General features: G+C 37.2%; 2 protein-coding genes across 2 annotated transcripts in view; one reads left to right on the forward strand and one right to left on the reverse strand.

Annotated features, from left to right (window-relative positions):
- The window catches only part of LOC143031084 (uncharacterized), a 434,563-nt gene that overhangs the window by 145,856 nt on the left and 266,401 nt on the right, over nt 1–22,306 (reverse strand). The window lies entirely within an intron of this gene.
- On the forward strand, nt 3,983–21,586 carry LOC143032036 (uncharacterized). Its single transcript, XM_076196505.1, has 10 exons — nt 3,983–4,064; nt 13,300–13,490; nt 13,702–13,863; nt 16,196–16,312; nt 17,185–17,293; nt 18,771–18,965; nt 19,423–19,580; nt 19,754–19,879; nt 20,456–20,583; nt 21,019–21,586. The coding sequence occupies exons 1-10, from the start codon at nt 3,983–3,985 to the stop codon at nt 21,224–21,226; spliced, it is 1,476 nt and encodes a 491-aa protein (XP_076052620.1). The 3' UTR covers nt 21,227–21,586.

Below are 22,306 nucleotides of genomic sequence, written 5' to 3' on the forward strand. Positions count from 1 at the left end.
TCAAACGAGTTTGAGAAACATGTTTGACAAACGGTTAAACATTACTTCAATCATGTTTGACAAACACGTTTGACAACCATTCACACGGTCAAGCATCACTTCAAACACGTTTGATAAACCGCTTGACACGGTCAAACGTCACTTCAAACAAACAGTTTGTCAAACATTCTCATCACTTCAAACACGTTTGACAAATGGTTTGTCAAACATTCCCATGGTCAAACATCACTTCAAACATGTTTGACAAACCGTTTGTTAAACATTCCCATGGTCAAATATCACTTCAAACACGTTTAACAAACATGTTTTACAACCAATCACACGGTCAAACATCACATCAAACATGTTTGACAAACCATTTGTCAAACATTCCCACGGTCAAACATCACTTCAAACACGTTTGACAAACATGTTTAACAACTATTCACACGGTCAAACGTCACTTCAAACACGTTTGACAAACATGTTTTACAACCATTCACACGGTCAAACGTCACTTCAAACACGTTTGTTGAACGTTTTTGTCGAACGTGTTTGACAAACCGTTTGAGCGTGTGAATGGTTCTTCGACATGTCGATTTGTACACAAACATTTCACATCGATACGTTTAAACGACACGTTTAATCAAACGGTTTGTCAAACACGTTCGACAAACACGTTCAAGAAACGTGTTTGAAGTGACGTTTGCCCGTGTGAATGGTTGTCAAACATGTTTGCCAAATATGCGAGCGAAGCGAGCAAGCGCCGCAGGCCAAGCAACCCGGCATAGCCGGGTGCGGCGAAGCCGCTGCTTGTACATATATATAAATTTCACTACAATAATGTATTGTAACCTATTATAAAGTATTTTTATATTATCGGTATTAAAGCAATGACTGGTATTAACTAAAAATGTTTATTAGCATAATCATTAATATAGTGTAATTTTGTAGTTTGAAATTATTTTTTAAATGGTCTCTTCTACTCCAGCAGTAAACATTCACCAACCCCCTGATTATTCATCGACCCCCTTTCGACCCCTTGGCTATTCATTGACCCCTTGGATGTTCCGATCGACCCCTGTGGGGTCGATATCGACCACTTTGAGAACCCCTGATCTATACACCTTGGGAATACTATTGTCGCCTGGCCACGCCCTGACTCGTTGCATAGTCTATCTCAGATAGGCTATGCATATATATGTCACACATTGCAGATAGGCTATCTGTAATGTGTGACATTTCTACAACGGGTTACGGGTGATTTGAGGCGTGGGTCATATATAATGAAAGCAGCTGAACTTGCATAACGCCGCAATAATACACATATATTGTCCTCATTTCAGATGGGGAGGGGGTTAATGGTAGGGCTAGCGCTGATGGCTGACATATTTTTGGACCTGGCCATTAAAAATCCACTTAATAAAATTATCTTAATGAGTGTTTTAAATGTTCAATTTGCTCTATCAGTTGGAGGGGGTGCTGACCACTTTTTGGGGAAGGTTAAAGCTCCCCCAAGTCCCCCCCTTGGCGCCGCCGCTGAATAAGACATAATTAGTTTTGTTATTTTTTCTTGAACCTTAGCTAAACTATTGCTTTGATTTGTTAGTCTACACTAATGAGCAACGGCTCATGTTTTTTATCGAAAACAGTTTCTTGTTTAGTAAAGTTATATGGCAAGATTAGAAATATGAATAAACAGTACAGAATAATACTGAAACACGAGAAATAAAGTCAGGCATGAAAATATGCACACAATAAAAAAAATCTCGTTGCAGTTTTTCTCTTTCCCCATATTTTCTTAGCATGCCTAATGCATAATATACTATTATCATCTCGTGGTACATTAGTAGAAATACTTGGTGAAAGATATGTTTGAAATCATTTATGTAGTACTTTGCAAAGTGTATATAAACTCGGCCTGTCCACCTTATTGAAATTTACGTTATGACGTCACGTCGCCTAGGGATTCATGTGGACTTGAGGCGAGCGGGGTCGGCTTTCAGCGACAAACCATACACATCGTGCTAATATTTCTCGTGTGGGAGAGAACACTTTTGTTAGTCTGAGAGCACGTGTTTTGTCTTATGAATCTTTCTGATTTTCACGATTTGCATGTTGTTATAGTTATAAGATCCATTTGTCACTGAGAGCCTCTCTTGTCAACTGGCCTATTAGAGTTGCTATTTCATTCATCGTTATTTCATCACAATAGCCATCATCATCAGTATCATCATTACCATTATCCTTACCATCATTATCATTATCAATATCATTACCGTCACTATTATTGTCATCCATTATTGTTATCGTCAGTACTATTATCATTATAATCATCATTATCATTACGATCATTATAATGGTATCATGGTATTATTGCTACCTTGTGTATTCTTTTTGTATTAGGTCACACATAATCAGCGATAATGACGGATACTTGGACCCAAATCAGCATTGGCCAAAGGCGACGAAGTGATCAAACTTTGCTTATCATCATCAAGAAGAGCGGATGGCAATTCTGGATCATATGATGACATGAATCACGATCATTGAGCAGAGGACAGCAGTGAGACATCGATGGCCCTGGTGCATTGGGGAGAGAGTATGAATGGAATTCGAGTGAGGATGAAGGAGTTGCACCGACCCCCACACCACCTGACACGAACCCCTGCGACAATGTGGGTTTTTCTTCCTGGAGTGATGGTCATGATTTTGAGCCTCACATTCATAATTTTGACTCTAGCTCATCAGGTGTGACTTCAGTTTTTTTCCCGTTGGACCTGATGGAACGGAAGCAGAATATTTAGAAGCCTTCTTTGACAATGAAGTAATGGACAAAATAGTGCAGAAAACTAATCTACAACATAATTATCTCATAACACAGGAGAGTGACAATTCAGAAGAAAGTAATACACACAGCCACCTCAAGATATGGAAAGACGAAACAGTCAGGGAACTCTTTGTGTTCTTTGCTCTAATTATTCTGATGCCACACGCAAAGAAACACGTCATCAGCGACTATTGGAAAAAAGAACCGTTCCTGGGTACACCAACATTCGGGAAATTCATGTCAAGAAATAGGTTCCAAACACTACTAAGGACCTTGCCACTTTGCCACGAATACACAACCTCGACCAGACGACCGCATGTGGAAGATATGTGATGTGTTTATGATGATAAAGGAACGGTACAGCCGATTTCTCAAACCCTTCTGCAAGCTGGTAATAGACGAATCGCTTATGCTATTCAAGGGACGTCTTATTTTCAAGCAGTATATGCAGACGAAAAGGAACTAATTTGGAATCAAATTGTTTGTCTTGTGTGATTGTGAGACTGGTATTATAGTGGACATGATCCCATACACAGGTACCATCATTGATTACAATCGAAATGACCCTCACGGAAACACCAGGAGCATTATAAAAAAAAAAAACTCTGCTTGCACCATACATGGAGAAAGGCCACGTTTTTGATACGGACTCCTCCTATTATTCAATTCCCCCAGGTTTGTCCCGTTTTCTGCACGACAAAGGGGTAGGAGGATCCTGTGGTACAGCTCGAAAGACACGAAAACACATGCCTCCACTTTTCGAGGCACACAAAACTAGAAGTGAGGACCACAACATTCAGAAGTGGGGAAAGGTCATGGCAATGCAGTGGCATGGCAAGCGTCAAGTCATTATGCTGTCAACTCTGCATACCGGAAAAATGATGACTACAGGGAAGGTGAATTACAGGACAGGTGAAGTTATAAAGAAACCAGACCTTGTGATTGACTACACGGCAAATATGCGTCTTGTTGACAAGGTCGACATGATGGTCAGCTTTGTGGAATGTGTGAGGAAAACTGTGCTCAATGCCTACAACTTCAGGATGATAAGGAGTGGCAACAGACCAACGTCTCTGAAGAAATTCACGTATGCAGTGTCGTACCAATCGCTAGATAAATAAGTACGGAGAACAAAGTTCATCACACCCAGGCCGCCACTCGCTACTTCAAAACATGCCCGATCGTCTGGCCTGCACAGCGTGGGTACAGAGGCACTACCTGGAAATCTCTCTCACTCCCAGCACCTACTGCCTCAGTAAAACGTACAAAAAGACAAAGGGATTGCCACGTTTGTATGAACACCATCCTGTGACCAAAGAAAAGAAAATCAACATCTTACCATTGTAAAGAGTGCTATGTAGCACTCTGCCCAGGGAAATGCAATACGCAGTACCACACTCTTCGAACCTATTGAGTGCTAGAGTACTGAAAAGAAATATGCTTTGTGGCTACACGCTAAACGACGCATCATTCCATTTGTAAAATGTGTACTTGTATTGAATGTGGTGCTGACTGAAGTTTATTCACCCTCTTTCTCCACACTAGCTTTCCTTCCTAAATCTATTGTTGCATTTCTCTTTTCTTCAGACATTTACGCCTGTCCTTCCTTTACTTTCCTCTCCTCACCCCTTTACTATCCTCTCCCTTCACTTCTCTTTCCTTTCTCATCTCATTCCGCATTATTTATTAGGAATTATATATTCCTGCTGTCCACTTGCTATATGATATTATGGTCTAAATGAAAAGGTCTAAGGGAGTTATCACTATAACGAAAATTATTTGTTTGGTCTATTATCATATTTTCATTCTAGTTTTCACTCATTTATTATCAGTTTTGATGTATTGGAAATTGTTCATTTCTCGTCTGTCTGTATTATTTCCTTCATGATATAATGTTGCATTGTTATGAATTGTAATTCATACCCCTACTAGAAAGGGATGGCAGTAGTTATTACTGTATTGGAAGTTATCATTTTCAACTTTTACTAATTCTTATTGTATTGGAAATGATATATTCTAAAGGTGTATTTCTTTATATTTATAATTTGAAAATGTAAAATCAATTCATGAATCTATACGTCACCATCTAGCATCTCTTTAGCTCCAATCATTTGTCGTTGAAATGTGTGCTAGAGACAGATGCGCTTTCTCCTCTCTCTCCAGATGGTAGGTACTGTATCCAAGGGTGAGGGAGATAGTGCTGTAGTCGCTGAAAGCCGACCCTCCTTTCAACCCCTCATTTCGTTTCGTTTCCTCTCTTTACTTTTCCGTCTAATATTCCATTATTATTTCTTTGTCGTGTTCTGCAGTATCATAACGTATTGCAGGGAAAGACTTTATATGATGGAAAGGTATTTATATGAATTTTTATTCATGAGTATCGGGTCCTGACGTTTTATTTTCAAAATTTATCATCATTTCGGGAGGATAAGGGTAATATATATATATATATATATATATATATATATATATATATATATATATATATATATATATACATACATATATATATATATATATATATATATATATATATATATATATATATATAATTCAAAACAGGCATGTTCGTTTTTCAACGGCATATTCCCCTCGAAATTAGTCAAGATCTAAATTCAGTATGACGACATAATTTAGCCAATCATATTCCAGCACTGCCGTCGAGTTGCCACTAGCCAATTTTCACTCAAATTATTCCAATATTTCGCATTATTTTTCCAAAACAACAGTATGCATAAGTATGGCAATTTTTTACTATATCAATTAGATAGTAAGCATCGTTTTGGCAAGACAAAAACTAAATGAAGTAATGATTATGCTTTTACCCTAAGCTAAAAAAAATCATGTAACAATGCGCAAGAATATGGCAGTGTAAGGGTAAAATTTAATAATTTTATTGATCTATTTTTTTTTCATTTATTTATTTACATATTCCGTTTTATGTGATTTAATTTTTATTTATTCCTTTATTTTTTTTCTTTATTAATTCTATTTGTATTTTTATGTTTTTTATATCTTTTTATTTATATTCGCAAGGGACAAAAACACCTTTACCGGTTTTGGGGGAAAAAATATCGACTGCATTTTCGTCATGTGTGAAGGAAGTCCATGTGAGGAAATTTTGACGGTGTTTCTGTCCCGTTGAAGGATTTTCTTTTTCGCGAATAGAACAAAAAATATACGATTTTTCTGCCAAATGTGAAGGAAGATATCGTCATAGAAAACCAAAATCGACGGCATTTTTGCCTAGTGTGAAGATGGAAATCGACGTCATTTTTACCTAGTATGAAGGAGGAAATCGACGGTATTTTTGCCTAGTGTGAAGGTGGAAATCGACGGCAATTTTGCCTAGTATGAATATGGAAATCAACGTTATTTTTGCCTAGTGTAATGATGGAAATCGACGTCATTTTTGCCTAGTATGAAGGAGGAATTCGACGGTATTTTTACCTAGTGTGCAGATAGAAATCGACGGCAGTTTTGCCTAGTGTGTACATGAAGATCAACGGTAATTTTGCTTAGTGTGTATATGGAAATCAACGTTATTTTTGCTTAGTGTGAAGATGGAAATCGACGGCAGTTTTGCCTAGTGTGTACATGAAAATCAACGATAATTTTGCTTAGTGTGTATACGTCATTTTTGCCTAGTATGAAGGAGGATATCGAAGGTATTTTTGCCTAGTGTGTAGATGGAAATCGACGGTATTTTTGCCTAGTGTGAAGATGGAAATCAATTGTATTTTTGCCCAGTGTGAAGATGGAAATCGACGATATTTTTGCCCAGTGCGAAGATGGAAATCGACGGTATTTTTGTCCAGTGTGAAGATGGAAATCGACGGTATATTTGCCTAGTGTGAAGATCAAAATCGACGGTGCTTTTTACCTCGTTTTAAGATAGAAATCGACTATGTTTATGCCTAGTGACGACGTGAAAGGGAAATCAAGATGTCATAGTATCATGGAGCGAAATTTTAAGTTCAGCACGTGGCCTTACGTGACACTGAACGAAAAATTATGAGAAAGCCCGTGGAGAGAAAAATGTTTTAAGAATATAGAAAAAACGATGAATTTTGACAATTGTGTTCTTATTAAAACTGAACGAAACATTCTGAGAAAATCCTTGTATACATTTAGAGAGAAACGTTTTAAAATATACAAAAGACGATGAATTTTGACAATTGTGTTCATATTAACACTGAACGAAACCTTCTGAGAAAAATCTTAAACACGTGTAGAGAATTTTTTAATATAGAAAAGACGATGAATTTTGAAAAAAAAATCATAATAACACTGAGCGAAACATTCTGAGAAAACCTTAACGACTTTTTAGAAATATAGAAAAGACGATGAATTTTGAAAAGTGTTCATATTAACACTGAATGAAACATTCTGAGAAAACGCTTAAACACGTGGAGAGAAAAATGCTCTAAAGATATAGAAAAGATGATTTTTGACAATTGTGTAGCCCGTGGAGAGAAAAATGTTTTAAGAATATAGAAAAAACGATGAATTTTGACAATTGTGTTCTTATTAAAACTGAGCGAAACATTCTGAGAAAATCCTTGTATACATTTAGAGAGAAATGTTTTAGAATATACAAAAGACGATGAATTTTGACAATTGTGTTCATGTTAACACTGAACGAAACCTTCTGAGAAAATCTTAAACACGTGTAGAGAATTTTTTAATATAGAAAAGACGATGAATTTTGAAAATTGTTTTCATATTAACACTGAGCGAAACATTCTGAGAAAACCTGACTTTTTAGAAATATAGAAAAGACGATGAATTTTGAAAAGTGTTCATATTAACACTGAGCAAAACATTCTGAGAAAACCCTTAAACACTCGTAGAGAAAATATAAAAAAAAATATCGTATAGAAAATACGATAAATTTTGACAATTATGTTCATTTAAACACTGAGCGAAACATTCTGACAATTGTGTTCATATTACCACTGAACGAAACATTCTGAGAAAATCCTTAAACACGTGGCGAGAAAATGTTTTAGAAATATAGAAAATACGATGAATTTTTACAATTGTGTTCATACTAACACTAAGCGAAACATTCTGAGAAAATCTTTAAACATGTGTAGAGATTTTTTCAATATAGAAAAGACGATGAATTTTGATTTTTTTTATGTTAACACTAAACGAAACATTCTGAGAAAACTAGAGAATTTTTTTTTTAAAATATAGAAAAGACGATGAATTTTGAAAAGTGTTCATATCAACACTGAACGAAACATTCTGAGAAAACCCTTAAACACGTGGAGAAAAAAATGCATTAAAGACATAGAAAAGATTATTTTTGACAATTGTATTCATATTAACACTGAGCGAAACATTCTGAGAACCCTTAAACACTTGTAGAAAAAATATGAAAAATACGTATAGAAAATACGATAAATTTTGACAATTATGTTCATTGTAATACAAAACGAAACATTCTGATAATCGTGTTCATATTACCACTGAACGAAACATTCTGAGAAAATCCTTAAACACGTGGAGAGAATTTTTCTTTAATATAGAAAATACAATGAACTTTGACAAAACATTCTGAGAAAACAGAGAAAACCTTTTTAATATATAGAAAACACGATAAATTTTGAAGTGTTCATATTAACACTGAACGAAACATTATGAGAAATCCCTTAAACACGTGAAGAGAAAGCTGTTTTAAAGATATAGAAAAGATGATTTTTGACAATTGTGTTCATATTAACACTGAGCGAAACATTCTGAGAAAACCCTTAAATACTCGGAGAGAAAATACAACAACAACAAAAATTCTCGTATAGAAAATACGATAAATTTTGACAATTAGGTTCATTTTAGCACTGAGCGAAACATTCTGACAATTGTGTTCATATTACCACTGAACGAAACATTATGAGAAAATCCTTAAACACGTGGAGAGAAAATGTTTTAGAAATATAGAAAATACGATGAATTTTGACAATTGTGTTCATAATAACACTAAGCGAAACATTCTGAGAAAATCTTTAAACATGTGTAGAGATTTTTTTTAATATAGAAAAGACGATGAATTTTGAACATTGTTTTCATGTTAATACTGAGCGAAACATTCTGAGAAAACCTAGAGAATTTTTTTAATATAGAAAAGACGATGAATTTTGAAAAGTGTTCATATCAACACTGAACGAAACATTCTGAGAAAACCCTTAAACACGTGAAGAAAAATACATTAAAGACATAGAAAAGATGATTTTTGACAATTGTATTCATATTAACACTGAGCGAAACATTCTGAGAACCCTTAAACACTTGTAGAAAAAATATGACAAATACTCGTATAGAAAATACGATAAATTTGGACAATTATGTTCATTCTAATACTAAACAAAACATTCTGATAATTGTGTTCATATTACCACTGAACGAAACATTCTGAGAAAATCCTTAAACACGTGGAGAGAATTTTTTTTAATATAGAAAATACAATGAAATTTGACAAAACATTCTGAGAAAACAGAGAAAACCTTTTTAATACATAGAAAAGACGATGAATTTTGAAATATTCATATTAACACTGAACAAAACATTCTGAGAAATCCCTTAAACAAGTGGAGAGAAAACTGCTTTAAAGATATAGAAGAGATGATTTTTGACAATTGTATTCATATTAGCAATGAGCGAAACATTCTGAAAATATCCTTAAACACTTGTAGAGAAAATATGAAAAATACTCGTATAGATAATACGATAATTTTTTACTATTAGGTTCATTTTAACATTGAGCGAAGCATTCTGACAATTATGTTCATATTAACACTGGAGGAAACATTCTGAGAAAATTCTTAAACACGTGGAGAGAATTTTTTTTTAAATATAGAAAATACGATGAATTTTGACAAGTGTGTTCATGTTAACACTGAGCGAAACATTCTGAGAAAATCCTTAAACACGTATAGAGATTTTTTTAAATATAGAAAAGACGATGAATTTTGACAATTTTCATATTAACAGGGAGCGAAACATTCTGAGAAACCTAGAGAAAAACATTTTAGAAATATAGAAAAGACGATGAATTTTGAAAAGTGTTCATATTAACACTGAACGAAACATTCTGATAAATCCCTTAAACACGTGAAGAGATTATATGAAAAATAGTCGTATAGAAAATACGATAAATTTGGACAATTATGTTCATTTTAACAATGAGCAAAACATTCTGACTATTGAGTTCATATTAACCACTGAACGAAACATTGAGAAAATCCTTAAACATGTGGAGAGAAAAATGTTTTAATATATAAAAAAAAAAAACATAATAAATTTTGGCAATTCTGTTCATATTAACACTGAGCGAAATATTCCGAGAAAATCCTTAAACACATGTAGAGAATTTTTCTAAATATAGGAAACACGATGAATTTTGATTTTTTTTTTCATACTAACACTGAGCGAAACATTCTGAGAAAACCTAGAGAAAAACTTTTTAGAATTATAGAAAAGACGATGAATTCTGAAAAGTGTTCATATTAACACTGAACGAAACTTTGAGAAAACCCTTAAACACGTGCAGAGAAAAATGCTCTAAAGATATAGAAAAGATGATTTTTGACAATTGTGTTCATATTAACACTGAGCGAAACATTCTGAGAAAACATTTTGTCAATCTCTAGATATTCCGTGACGGATATTATTGTTTCGAAAAAATATATATAGAATATATTTTGATATATAAATTATATGCTTGCAAGTTTATGATTTTTTAAATTTTATAATTTAATATAAAGACAATAAGATATCCTACATTGGTAGTAGATACTATTACCTCCGATATCTAATAAACATACCAAGTGCCTTTGTTCATTGTATAAGGAGACACTTTAGTAAATATTTCAGAATCCTTGTGAGGCGACATGAAGCATAAATATTTGTAAACGCTTCAGCCCCTATGCTAAACGTTCATTATATTAACAAATAAAATGTATAATAGTGGTGCAAAAAGAATGTTACATTTCAACACAATGACTCTGAGTTCAGTAATGATTCTTCGTTTCTGTTAGTATTATTATCGACCGGAAAATCAGATAAATGGTGACCGACCATTTTCGTCTGTTTGAGATATCTTCAAGGAATCTGTCAAATGTCAATTGGGAAATCTGGGCCTATGTCTTTTAGTTTCCTTTTTCTTATACTTAAAGGGGCCTCTGTTTGTTTCTATATGTACGGTTGGGATTGAATCTTCCAAGTCCGGTACTATTTTATGCTTCAAGCCTGCATCTTACAGCAATGGCTACTCCGTCGTTGATTTCTTTACTCCTATCCCGCTGCTATACTACACATTAATTGACTGTAGATCGCATAGCGAAGTAGCACTTTTTTGTGGTTCCTACATGTTTTAACATCGTTTCTGTTGAATGACCAGTATAACACATTGTGTTTACGTAATCTATATATATACATTTCTAATGTATCCTTGATCTCTGTGTGTTTCTATCGCTTTCTATTGTTTGATATTATTATTGTGTAACCGTTTGTACGTGATGATGGGCAATACTTAAATAGATCTTTAATTGGACCTCATGCTCCTTGTGATTTCACCAAAAAAACAGTTAGGCGTTTAGAATACTAAGGTTAAGCCTAGGAAATGCAGTCTTTGAAATCCACATTATAATTTCAAATATCCTATGCAATACTATATACTTTACTGTAATACTTTGTAACCGAAATAATGCTTGCAATAAAAATAGGTTTTCACTGGTTTTGTTCGCCTTATCAGTGTTATAGTAATATAGTATTTTAAAATGTAAAAAAAAAACAGTATCTGGTAGCTCGTATGAAAATGACGAAACGTTCTTTAGTATGCTTCACATTGTCAGCCTATACTACAGTTTCTTAATATCCTTGATAGAAACTTACATATTAACTGAGTCGTATTGTGAAGAAGTTTTTTTAAACTTATAGAAATACTAAAGATTAGAATTGTTGACAATCTATGTAAAGAGATCGTACCTGAACTTTGAATGTTGTCAGTATAACTGATACTCTATAGATTATATTCACATTTCATTTTAAATGTTTTATAAAAGCAAACTATTTGTACATATATTCTACGTATGAATTACTTATGTATCTACTTGTAACTAATAATGTTTTCGTGCAAATCTCGAAAAGAAAGGATCAGATTTGTAATTTGCTGTGTGTAATATGAAAGATTACCGACAACAGATTACTAAGTCCCATAATATCAGTATTCGTTATTTCTAATTTTTTGGTCAAAGATTTTACATAAATGGTGATTAAGTATATTAGTTGTGGTCGATTAAATAATTTTGTTAATTTGTCATTAGGTCATTATTAGTCCTGAAATTTCTTAGTGCTGCATACTTCCCATCCCTCCCAAGTTATTTCCTCAAAATCACTTTTTTAGGATTATATTATTTTGCCAAGTTGTTTTCTGAAGATTGTAGATGAGAACAACATATGGTAATCGTCTTTATATTTGATTTTGGGTTCGAATGATCATATTATTACATCAAATTTTCGTTTGATATTGCCTCGTCTATTTTTTTTTCTTTCTTTCTTTCTTTCTTACATACATTTTTAACCCACCATCCATGCTATATCTTTTATTAGGGCTTTATACGTGAAAGAAGACGAACAATTTCCCAAGATTGCATTTCCTTGCCTTTATGTCTAATAAAATAAAGTAATTATCCGTCGATCCCAATTTAATTCTATCTATGTTTTGAATTAGATTTATATCAGCTTGCAATTATATTATCTTAGTTCTTTCATGGAGCTGATATATATAGATATATATATATATATATATATATATATATATATATATATATATATATATATATATATATGTATGTATTCTATATATGTACGCATATATATACCTATAGATGCATAACAATTGTGGCATTCTTCTATAATTTCGTTTTTAGATCAACATATTATAAGAAAAATTTTGTGATTATGAAATCAGTCAATATTAATATACAATATAACAAAGTTAATATGCCTATAAAACGCCATATTCAAATCTAGTAGTTTCGTGTTTGTAAATTGTCTTGTGTGCATTCACATAAAATTCTGTTCAATTTTTTGTGTGAACGACTGTGTGCGTTTGATATGTCACCAAGGGAGTTGTCGTCTGAATGTCCATCACTCGTCACTATTTTTCAATATCACGGTCTCAGTGCTTTCCCACCCAAACCTTTCAGTAATTACTCCAAATTCTTTTGACAAACGATAGACAGAATCCAAAAAGTCATTTCTCTTTTTCATATATATATTTTTTTTCAACAGGACTGAAAGTTATAGGTTATCCTATTCGGTCCTGCGGAGCAGAGCGATGCAATTAAGAAGTACGTGAGTCCAGATTCGGACCCTGTTTGAGGCTAGGTATGACTGCATTCGCCGAGGGGAAGGGAATACAAGGGTATATAAATGCCAGACTCCGTGTAACCCATCTTACTTTATACTACCTGCATTCATAGAACTTCACTCGTGTCCTCCATCAGTACAAAATATGTTGCTTATGGAACTTTGGAGTCTAGTGGTCTTTATATCTCTCATTCCTGTTTGCCACAGTCAGTCCTCAAGTCCAGAAGGCCCAGGTAGTCGTGATGGTGGCGTCGATGGCAGTTTTCGGAACAGAATTGTTCAATTCCAGAATAATTCTACCCAGGTGAAGTGACATGTATATTTTTTCCTTTCGTTTCAATATATAACGTGCGAACGGCTTGTATACCATTTACGTTTAATATTTGTGTATGTCGTCAGGCTTGGTCCGTTGAGCGCAATGTTTGTTTTTTATTTTTCATGTGGAGATTTCGTTACCTCGTGATCTAAATTTCATGTTGTTGTTTTGTCCCTTTTGTGGACGCTCTATCACACAGGAAGGGGACCTCATGGCTGATGCGGTAGGATATGTCCTATCCACGCAGGAGGCCGTGGCCGACTGCAGTGTGAGCATCATTGCCAAGGGATCCTCCTCTTTCGCTGCTTCCTTCGTCAACTCTTTCGTCGACATTCTTGTCCGTCAGGAACGATCTTATCAGGTCGGTTTCACGCAGCCTAACCTCACTTGAGGACTCATTTTATGAAAAATAAGTAAATAAATAGAATATATAAAAGGCGAATATATCTCTAAATATTGTTGAACTACAAATTGTCAGCATCTTTCATTCTCACGTAAACACTATACTCTAATGACATTTGTAAATTACATTTCAAAAATTAGCATAAAAGGCAAATACTTGCCTCGTTTAAGCAAATATAGTCATTTAATGTGGTCTTTGTGATGATACTTATGGTAATTCAAGAGTTCAGGAAGCTGTCAGGTTTCGTGCGCAAGTAGCTGATTCAGGTGTTGTTTGCAGGTCCTGTTGCAGAACGAAGGTCTTTGGAGTTTTCAAGGTTGGAGGACTTTAAACTGCAATACATATATTTTGATTGGCCACGTGAGTACTTATCATACTGTCGTGAACACCTAACAGTGTACAATGAAATATCAGAATTATACAAATATTTCTTCTATTGTTGTTGTATTGATGAATTATTGCTTACAAAACTCAATTTTATTATAAAGGAGTTTTTAAATATAAAATAATTCTGGAAGGGAAATGAAGTAATGAACTCACTTGCATAAATAGGACCCATTAAAATTGTGAATATTTACAGAATTACAACGACTACAATTGCAATTTTTGCGCATTTTATCATAAAAATAACAGATACTACGAATATTTACGTTTATATTTGTTATCTAATTATTCTATAATGGCCGAGTTTTATGATAATTGTTTATGAGAAAAGGTGTGGAAGTAGGACATTATCGCAATTTTTTTTTTTACAATTTTGTGGTTGACTTGAAGTCGCCAAAGCGATCTTCCGTTATGGCGTCGTACGCTGCTACTTATTGTTTTTTTTTTTTTATATAATCTAGGTCAATATTAAAAGTTTGATAGACACTATGATTTAAAATAGATAGATGAATAGTTAAAAGAGGTCTTCACATTAATAAATAAGGAGGTCTTGACCTGCTTTTGAGAATGTCTTTTCGCGCCATTCAGCCTTCCATTCACCTGTCGATGACGTCATTATCATCATAGTCAATATTAACAGTTTTATATACACCACGATTAAGGTTAGATAAATAAATGAATGAATACATAAATGAGGTCTTCACATCATAGTTTTTGAAAACGTTCTTTCCCGCCATTCACTCTTTCATTCACTTGTCAATGACGTCATCCTCCTCCTCCTCCCCCTCCCCTCCTCCACCCGACAGGACGCGTCGTCCTTCCAAGATGCCTTCAGTCGTCTAGACGACTCCTGGGATTGGGAGGGCTTCTACTTCCTGGTATTTCTCTCCACTTCAGTACAAATGCAAGATCTAGTCGCGTCCCCAAGACTACGCAAGACGCACAACCTTTTGATGGTCATGTAAGTCAAGTGGGTTACAAATAAACAGTGAAATTATAAAGTTACGTACGATTATAGCTCAACGATGATCAACAGCTCAAATCAATAGATAAAATTAGATTCATGAAAATTGGCAAATACACAAATTAATAAATACTAATAAACGAATGAAAAGAGATCATGCAATCCACAGGCCAGGTCAGAGAAGTTGGGAGGTAGCTTTCTACAGTCACACCATCTTTGGCGAAAATCCCAAAGCTCTCACCTCCCGGGGCCTGTGGACACGTGCAACCCGGAACCTGCCCGGAACGGAACCTCTGTTCCAGGATAAAGTGGGTACTCACTCGATGGAAACTCTGGAGTTTTGTCAAGCGTTGCGAATTTGAATGCGTAGAAGACGACTTCGATTACAGTCAACCAGAGTTAGAATATTTCATTAATGTGTGTAACATTCGTACAAGTTTCGTTTCTCTTAGTTCGTTCTTTAGTTTTATTTTAGTTTTTATATGATGCAAAAGTATTCTCAAGCTTGGAAATTCGAAAAAATAAGATATTGTAACCAAAGTCGTTTCTACATAGTCGAATTCACAGTGCTGGGTGGTGATTTCTCTGTAGGGGTTTATTTTCAATATATAATTTTTGTGGTTGTTAGACATACTAGGCCAATATATTACTTATAAATATGGATAGATAAACTAGGATTAAGGAAATACGATGAAGGTTGAAGAATAATGGAGTATTTATATACGGTCTATCCACATGTACTGCAAGCGCTCCACGAGTCGACATGACATCACGTCGACCACAAGTATCCTGCAAGTCGACATGACGTCACTCTTAGGCCCCGCCTCTCAGCTCATGGACACAAATAAACAAAGACTTTTGTTGTTTATTTTCCGTTGGCCCCTGGGACTGTATCCCTAGAATGTCCTTCTAATAATGTAGATCCTTTTTCATCTTCTTCAGGTGGGAGACTTAGGCGGAAGACCTCTTTTAGTGCTTTCCTTCAATCATCCCCCGTCTGTCTTCTCCAGTATAGATGCCTCTGGATTCCTCCGTGACGCATCTGGCATCGATATAAAAGTGTGTTCATTAAGATACATTCATTATTGTTATTATCATTGTTGTTGTTATTATGCTGTAAGTATTATTATTGCAGTTATCATTATCATTATTATTATCATCGTCATTATTATTATCAATTATTAATTATTAATTATTATTATTATTATTATTATTATTATTATTATTATTATTATTATTATTATTATTATTATTATTATTATTATTATTATTATTATTATTATTACTACTACTACTACTACTACTACTACTACTACTACTACTACTACTACTACTACTACTACTACTACTACTACTACTATTATTAATTATTATTATTATTATTATTATTATTATTATTATTATTATTATTATTATTATTATTATTATTATTATTATTATTATTATTATTATTATTATTATTATTATTATTATTATTACTACTACTACTACTATTAATAATAATAATAATAATAATAATAATAATAATAATAATAATAATAATAATAATAATAATAATAATAATAATAAATAATAATAGATATTAATAATTACTATTACTATTATCAATTATTATAATTATTAATTATTATTATTATAATAATATTATTATTATTAATTATCATCATAATAATAATAATGATAATAAATAATAATAGATAATAATAGATAATGATAATAATAGATAATGATAATAATAATAATAATAATAATAATAGTAATAATAATAATAATAATAATAATAATAATAATAATAATAATAATAATAATAATAATAATAATAATAATAATAATAATAATAATAATAATAATAATAATAATAATAATAATAATAATAATTAATAATAATAGTAATAAAATTCTATATATTTGTATACTGTTCCTGCTCCCAGGTGGTACGTTGGTTAGGTCTCGCACTAAACTTCGTTCCAGTCTTTCGGTTCTCCGGACCGGAGATGTGGGGCGATCTGCTCGAGAACGGATCCTACACCGGAATTGTGGGTTAGTAGCCGTTACTGTACCCCCTTGAGCATTTTTTCTTTCTTTTTTAATGTTAGTGGTGCCTATAGGTCGGTGTGTCTATTTGAGCTCTCATCCGGGAGAGCGAGAACTCGATCACGTGTCCAACACTTGGTCCACTGAAGATGTGATATGAATCCTTCCGTGGAGTAAAATCGACATTTTCCTCCTCTTCCTCCTCCACTCTTCCACCTCCTCTTCCTCCTATCCTTATCCTTCTCCTCCCCTTCTCTTCTTCCTCCTCTCCTCTTGCTCATTCCCTTCTTCACTTCCTCCTCCTCCTCTTCTCCTTACCTCCTCCTCCTCCCCTTACCTCCTCCTCCTCTCCTTACTTCCTTCTTCTCCTCCTCCTCCTCTCCTTACCACTCCATCTCTCACCTCTTCCCCTCCCCCCTCTTCCTCCTCTTCTTCCTCCTCTCCTCATTCCCTTCTTCACCTCCTCTTCTCCTTACCTCCTCCTCCTCCCCTTACCTCCTCCTCCTCTCCTTACCTCCTCCTCCTCCTCCCTACCTCCTTCTCCTCTCTACTTCCTTCTTCTCCTCCTCCTCCTCTCCTTACCACTCCATCTCTCACCTCTTCTCCTCCCCCCTCTTCCTCCTCCTCCTCTTCCTACCTACCCCTCCTCCCCCTTCCTCCCGCTCCCCCTCCTTCCTCAAAGCCCATTGCCAGGTTGCGGAACAAGCCGTACGAGGAGCGCTTAAGTGAACTAAATGTGTTTAGCCTCTCGAAACGGAGACTGAGAGGAGATCTAATTGAAGTCTTCCTAATTGTCAAAGGAATTGAGAAGATGGAAACACATTTTACAACTGACGCCAACACAACTATGAGTTATGGATGCAAAATTCTAGGAAAACGATCTCCAACAAACGTGGCAAAATATCCTTTCTTCAGTCGCGTTGTTGATGAACATGGAAGATTTTATCATGCGACGTCATGAATTGTTCCACCCTAAAGGTTTTAAAAAGATATAATATCAACATTTGTTTAGCTACAACTCCCCGACTAGAATTATTTACTCGTATACAGATAGGGAAAAATACATGTCAGGTACAGACACAGTCATGGGAGATAATTCAACAACGCACAGTCAACAGACAATAGGTCTGCTGCCTTGTCGTTCGCCCGTGACGTCATCAATCATGTAACAACTCCTCCTCCTTATATCAAAACAACAGGGCAGGACTCGCAGTAATGGATTGAAACTAAACAAATTTAGATTTAAGAAGGAAATAAACAAGAATTGGTTTACTAATAGGGTGGTCGACGAATGGAACAGACTTGGTAACCATGTAATTGGTGAGTGCTGAAACTAACGGTCGTTTTAAGAAACGATTAGACAACTTTATGGATGGGGGGTGGGGGTGGGGGGATGACAGGTGGTGATAGATACGGAGCTGCCTAGTGTGGACCCTATGGTCTCTTGCAGTCTCCCTCATTCTCATGTTCTTATGTTCCTAAGGCCGGATCAGCCGAGGCGACGCCGAGCTGGGTGTGGGCAACCTCTTCGTGACAGCGAGTCGGTCGCGCCACATCACTTACAGCCAGCCCTACGACTTCGAGCGCGCCTGCTTCCTGACCCCGGCGCCCCGGCCCATGGCCCCCTGGATGGCCCTCACCTTCCCCTTCACGCCCCTCGTCTGGGCCATCGCCGTCGGTGAGAGAGGGTAGACAGACAGACAGACAGAGAGAGAGAGAGAGAGAGAGAGAGAGAGAGAGAGAGAGATACCTCCGAGGCGGACGAGTGAAGCCTCTCCCCATAACGAGTTATGACGTCATTTACCTGTGACGTCATATGCCCGTGACGTCATTTACATGTGAGGTCACAAAACGTGTGCCTGAGGTGAATCATTGTAGGCTCCTAAAATGACTCCAAATCACTTTTATTACCTATTTGTCTGTTTGTTCATTAACTATCTTTTTTTTTTTTATGTTTATCAATCTACTTATCTGTTTACTTATGCATTTTCAATGTTCGATGGAGAATAAGACGGTTTGTTAACTTGGAGAGCAAAGTTCGATTTCTTTGGCTGCACAAGACGGACGACCTCGGGCACAGCCACTCCCACCGTTCTCAGCGCCCTTGTGACCTGCCTGCCCTCCCTCCCTCACAGCCTGCCTGGGTGTCCTCTCGGTTCTGGTTCCTCTCTTCGGGCGGGCTCTCCTGAAGAAGGACCGGCAGGTTCTCCATTCGCCCTCAGGCGCCTTCCTCCTGCCCCTGGCGGCCTTCACCAACCAGAGCTTCCTTCTGCCTCGCCGTCCTCCGATGCAGGTGAGTCAATGGGGAGGGAGGACGAGCAAGCCAACGTCCAAGTAGAAAAGGTCCCATCATCATCCAGAGACAGAAAGACCCTTCCCTTCCTGCGTCGTCCCCTCCCTTTCGTTCGAGAGCTTCCTGGCGTTGTTGATCGCCCCCGAGCGTCTCTCTCTCTCCCCCGCCCCCAGGTGCTGGTGAGTGTCATCATCCTCTGCGGTTTTGTGGTCACCATCTTCTTCTCATGCAACCTGACGGCCTTCTTGACCGTCACTGCCGTCGAGAAGCCACTGACCAGGATCAGCCAGATCGTTGAGGTGAGCTCTCCTCGAACGGGGGGCGGGTCTTCTGGATGTAGGCTAGCTACTCTGACCAACCAACGGGAGGAGACATTCATTCTCGGACTAGTCGTCCGCAGCTTCTGACCCTCTGGTCCATGGACACCTGGGAGGCCAACAGAGTTTCATAAAGAGGGGCCCAAACAGAAAATGGACACAAGTAGGTGGATGCACAACGATTAAGATTCACTGTTGAAGGAGTCCTCAAAGGGCTAAGGAACAGCAGCACACGAGTCTAGGGACTTTTCTCTCCTTGTTTAAATAATGTCTTGTGACAATTGTGTCAACAACCTCGACCTTATCAGGAAATACAAGCACTTGTATAACCACAGGGAGATAAAAAGAAAAAAAAAAATGTCCCAATGCCAAAGGAACCCATTCTAATAGCCTCTTTTCTTCTCTCTCTCTCTATCTTTCTCTCTCATCTTCCCACCTGCTCTTCCTTCTAGTCCCTCTTCCTTCCCCATTCTCTCCTTCCTCCTCCTGCTTATGCTCCTCTTCCTTCCCCGTTCTCTCTCCTCCTCCCTTTTCGTCTGACGTTCCCTCCCTCTGCAGAGCGACCTTCTGGTGGGAGGGTTCAGCAACTTCTGGCTCGAGATCTTCAGCGGATCCTCGGACGACAACGTGCGCAGTCTGGCTAAGAAATACTTCACCTTCTTCCCGGACATCATGCCCCACCTCGAGTAGGTGACCCTTTCCTCCCGACAGACGCTTTTGTTCGGCTGAGCAGGGTGCTTTGGGTTTCAAGAAGTCGAAAATGGTCTCTACGATAGCCTTGGAGATCTTGTTGTGGCTAATGCCAGGTGGTTTTATTCAGTGTAGAACCAGCCTCTGGATCTGAAAGGGAGAACAACCCTTGATCCCTTTTTTTTTTTTGCGAATCTATGAGAGAGAGAGAGAGAGAGAGACAGAGACAGGCAGACAGACAGACAGTGAACCCAAATGCAAGACCTCTTCGTCTTCATAGGAAGAGAGGGAAGCCTGCCCCCCCCCCGTATCTTTCTTCCTCACATTTGCCTAGAATACGAATAAGTGTGTGAGAGAGAGAGAGAGAGAGAGCAAAAAAAAAAAAAAAAACGCAATACCTCCTTAAGGTCCTTTCTTCTCCCTCCGCGCAGGCGCGTGGCTTCGCGCGAAGTCGTCCTCATCGAGAACAGCCAACACCTGGAGTACCTGAGGACGACCTTCTACATGGACTCCCGGGGCCGCTCGCCCCTCCGCCTGATGGAGGAGTGCAGCCACCCCCACGGCATCGGCGCCCTCCTCACCAAGTACTCGCCCCTCAAACCTGCCGTCGATAAGGTCAGGTTCCTCCTCAGGCGATAAGGTCAGGTTTGGGGGAGAGTGTGGAGCTAGTAAGGGGGCAGGCAGGTGTAGGCCGCACTACGGTTGTTGTTGTTGTTGTTGTTGTTCTGGACTCTAGTTTACCAGCGTTTCTGTCCCTGTCTGTGGACATGGTTATGCTACTACAGGCGTCATCTCACTAGGCTTCCACGGGCCTCATCAGCGTCGACCGTTCGTCTGAACAAAAAACGACTTCAGTTACATTTTTTTTTTTTTTTAAATCTCCAAATATGAACTTGTCTTCCCGTCATATTATATAACAGCAAATCTGAATGGTAAACTAAGAGATTCCAAGCCTGTACAAATGTTAGACATACTGTTGAAGTGTTCTTAAAGTATTTGACTTCTTCGCTGCTGTTCACCATTCATGCACGTGATTTCATTGCCGTCAGGCGATTTCATTCAATGAAGGGCACACACACACACACACACGACTCGGTGGCGCGGTGGTAGAGAGCTGGACTGGGAAGTACGGTGGTACTCGCAGTACCCAGTTCGAATCCTGCCCAGGGCCGAAATTATTTCGGTATCGCTGTGCTTCGGGTCGTTACTCTGACTCTCGTGGGCGGGGAGTTGTGTGTGTGTGTGTGTGTGTGTGTGTGTGTGTGTGTGTGTGTGTGTGTGTGTGTGTGTGTGTGTGTGTGTGTGTGTGTGTGTGTGTGTGTGTGTGTGTGAAAGGTCATAGCATTACCCATAGATCGGTCATACGAGCTCTGAGCTCTCTTCCGAGAGGGAAATAGCTGTCGATCACGAGTCCAACACGTGATCCAAAGACCAAGGTGAATACACACACACACACACACACACACACACACACACACACCCTAGGACTCTGAGGAATAACCTGTAAAATAGGGTCATCGTGTTATAAATGGACAAGGAGGAAGAAGAGGGGGTTTGTGGGATATGGGGATTTCAGCTCATACAGAGTATCTCGAAGAGGTCTGATTCTAAGACAGATGGTCACAGAGGATGCTGCGATAGAATTCTTTGTCCTTGGGTCCATTCCCTCCGGTTTTGGAGCCATTGCCCTAATCTAAGTTTACCTGCTTTGACAATGTG

Source organism: Oratosquilla oratoria, chromosome 12, assembly GCF_046742065.1.
Source record: "Oratosquilla oratoria isolate Oo_2021 chromosome 12, ASM4674206v1, whole genome shotgun sequence".
NCBI lineage: Eukaryota > Metazoa > Arthropoda > Malacostraca > Stomatopoda > Squillidae > Oratosquilla > Oratosquilla oratoria.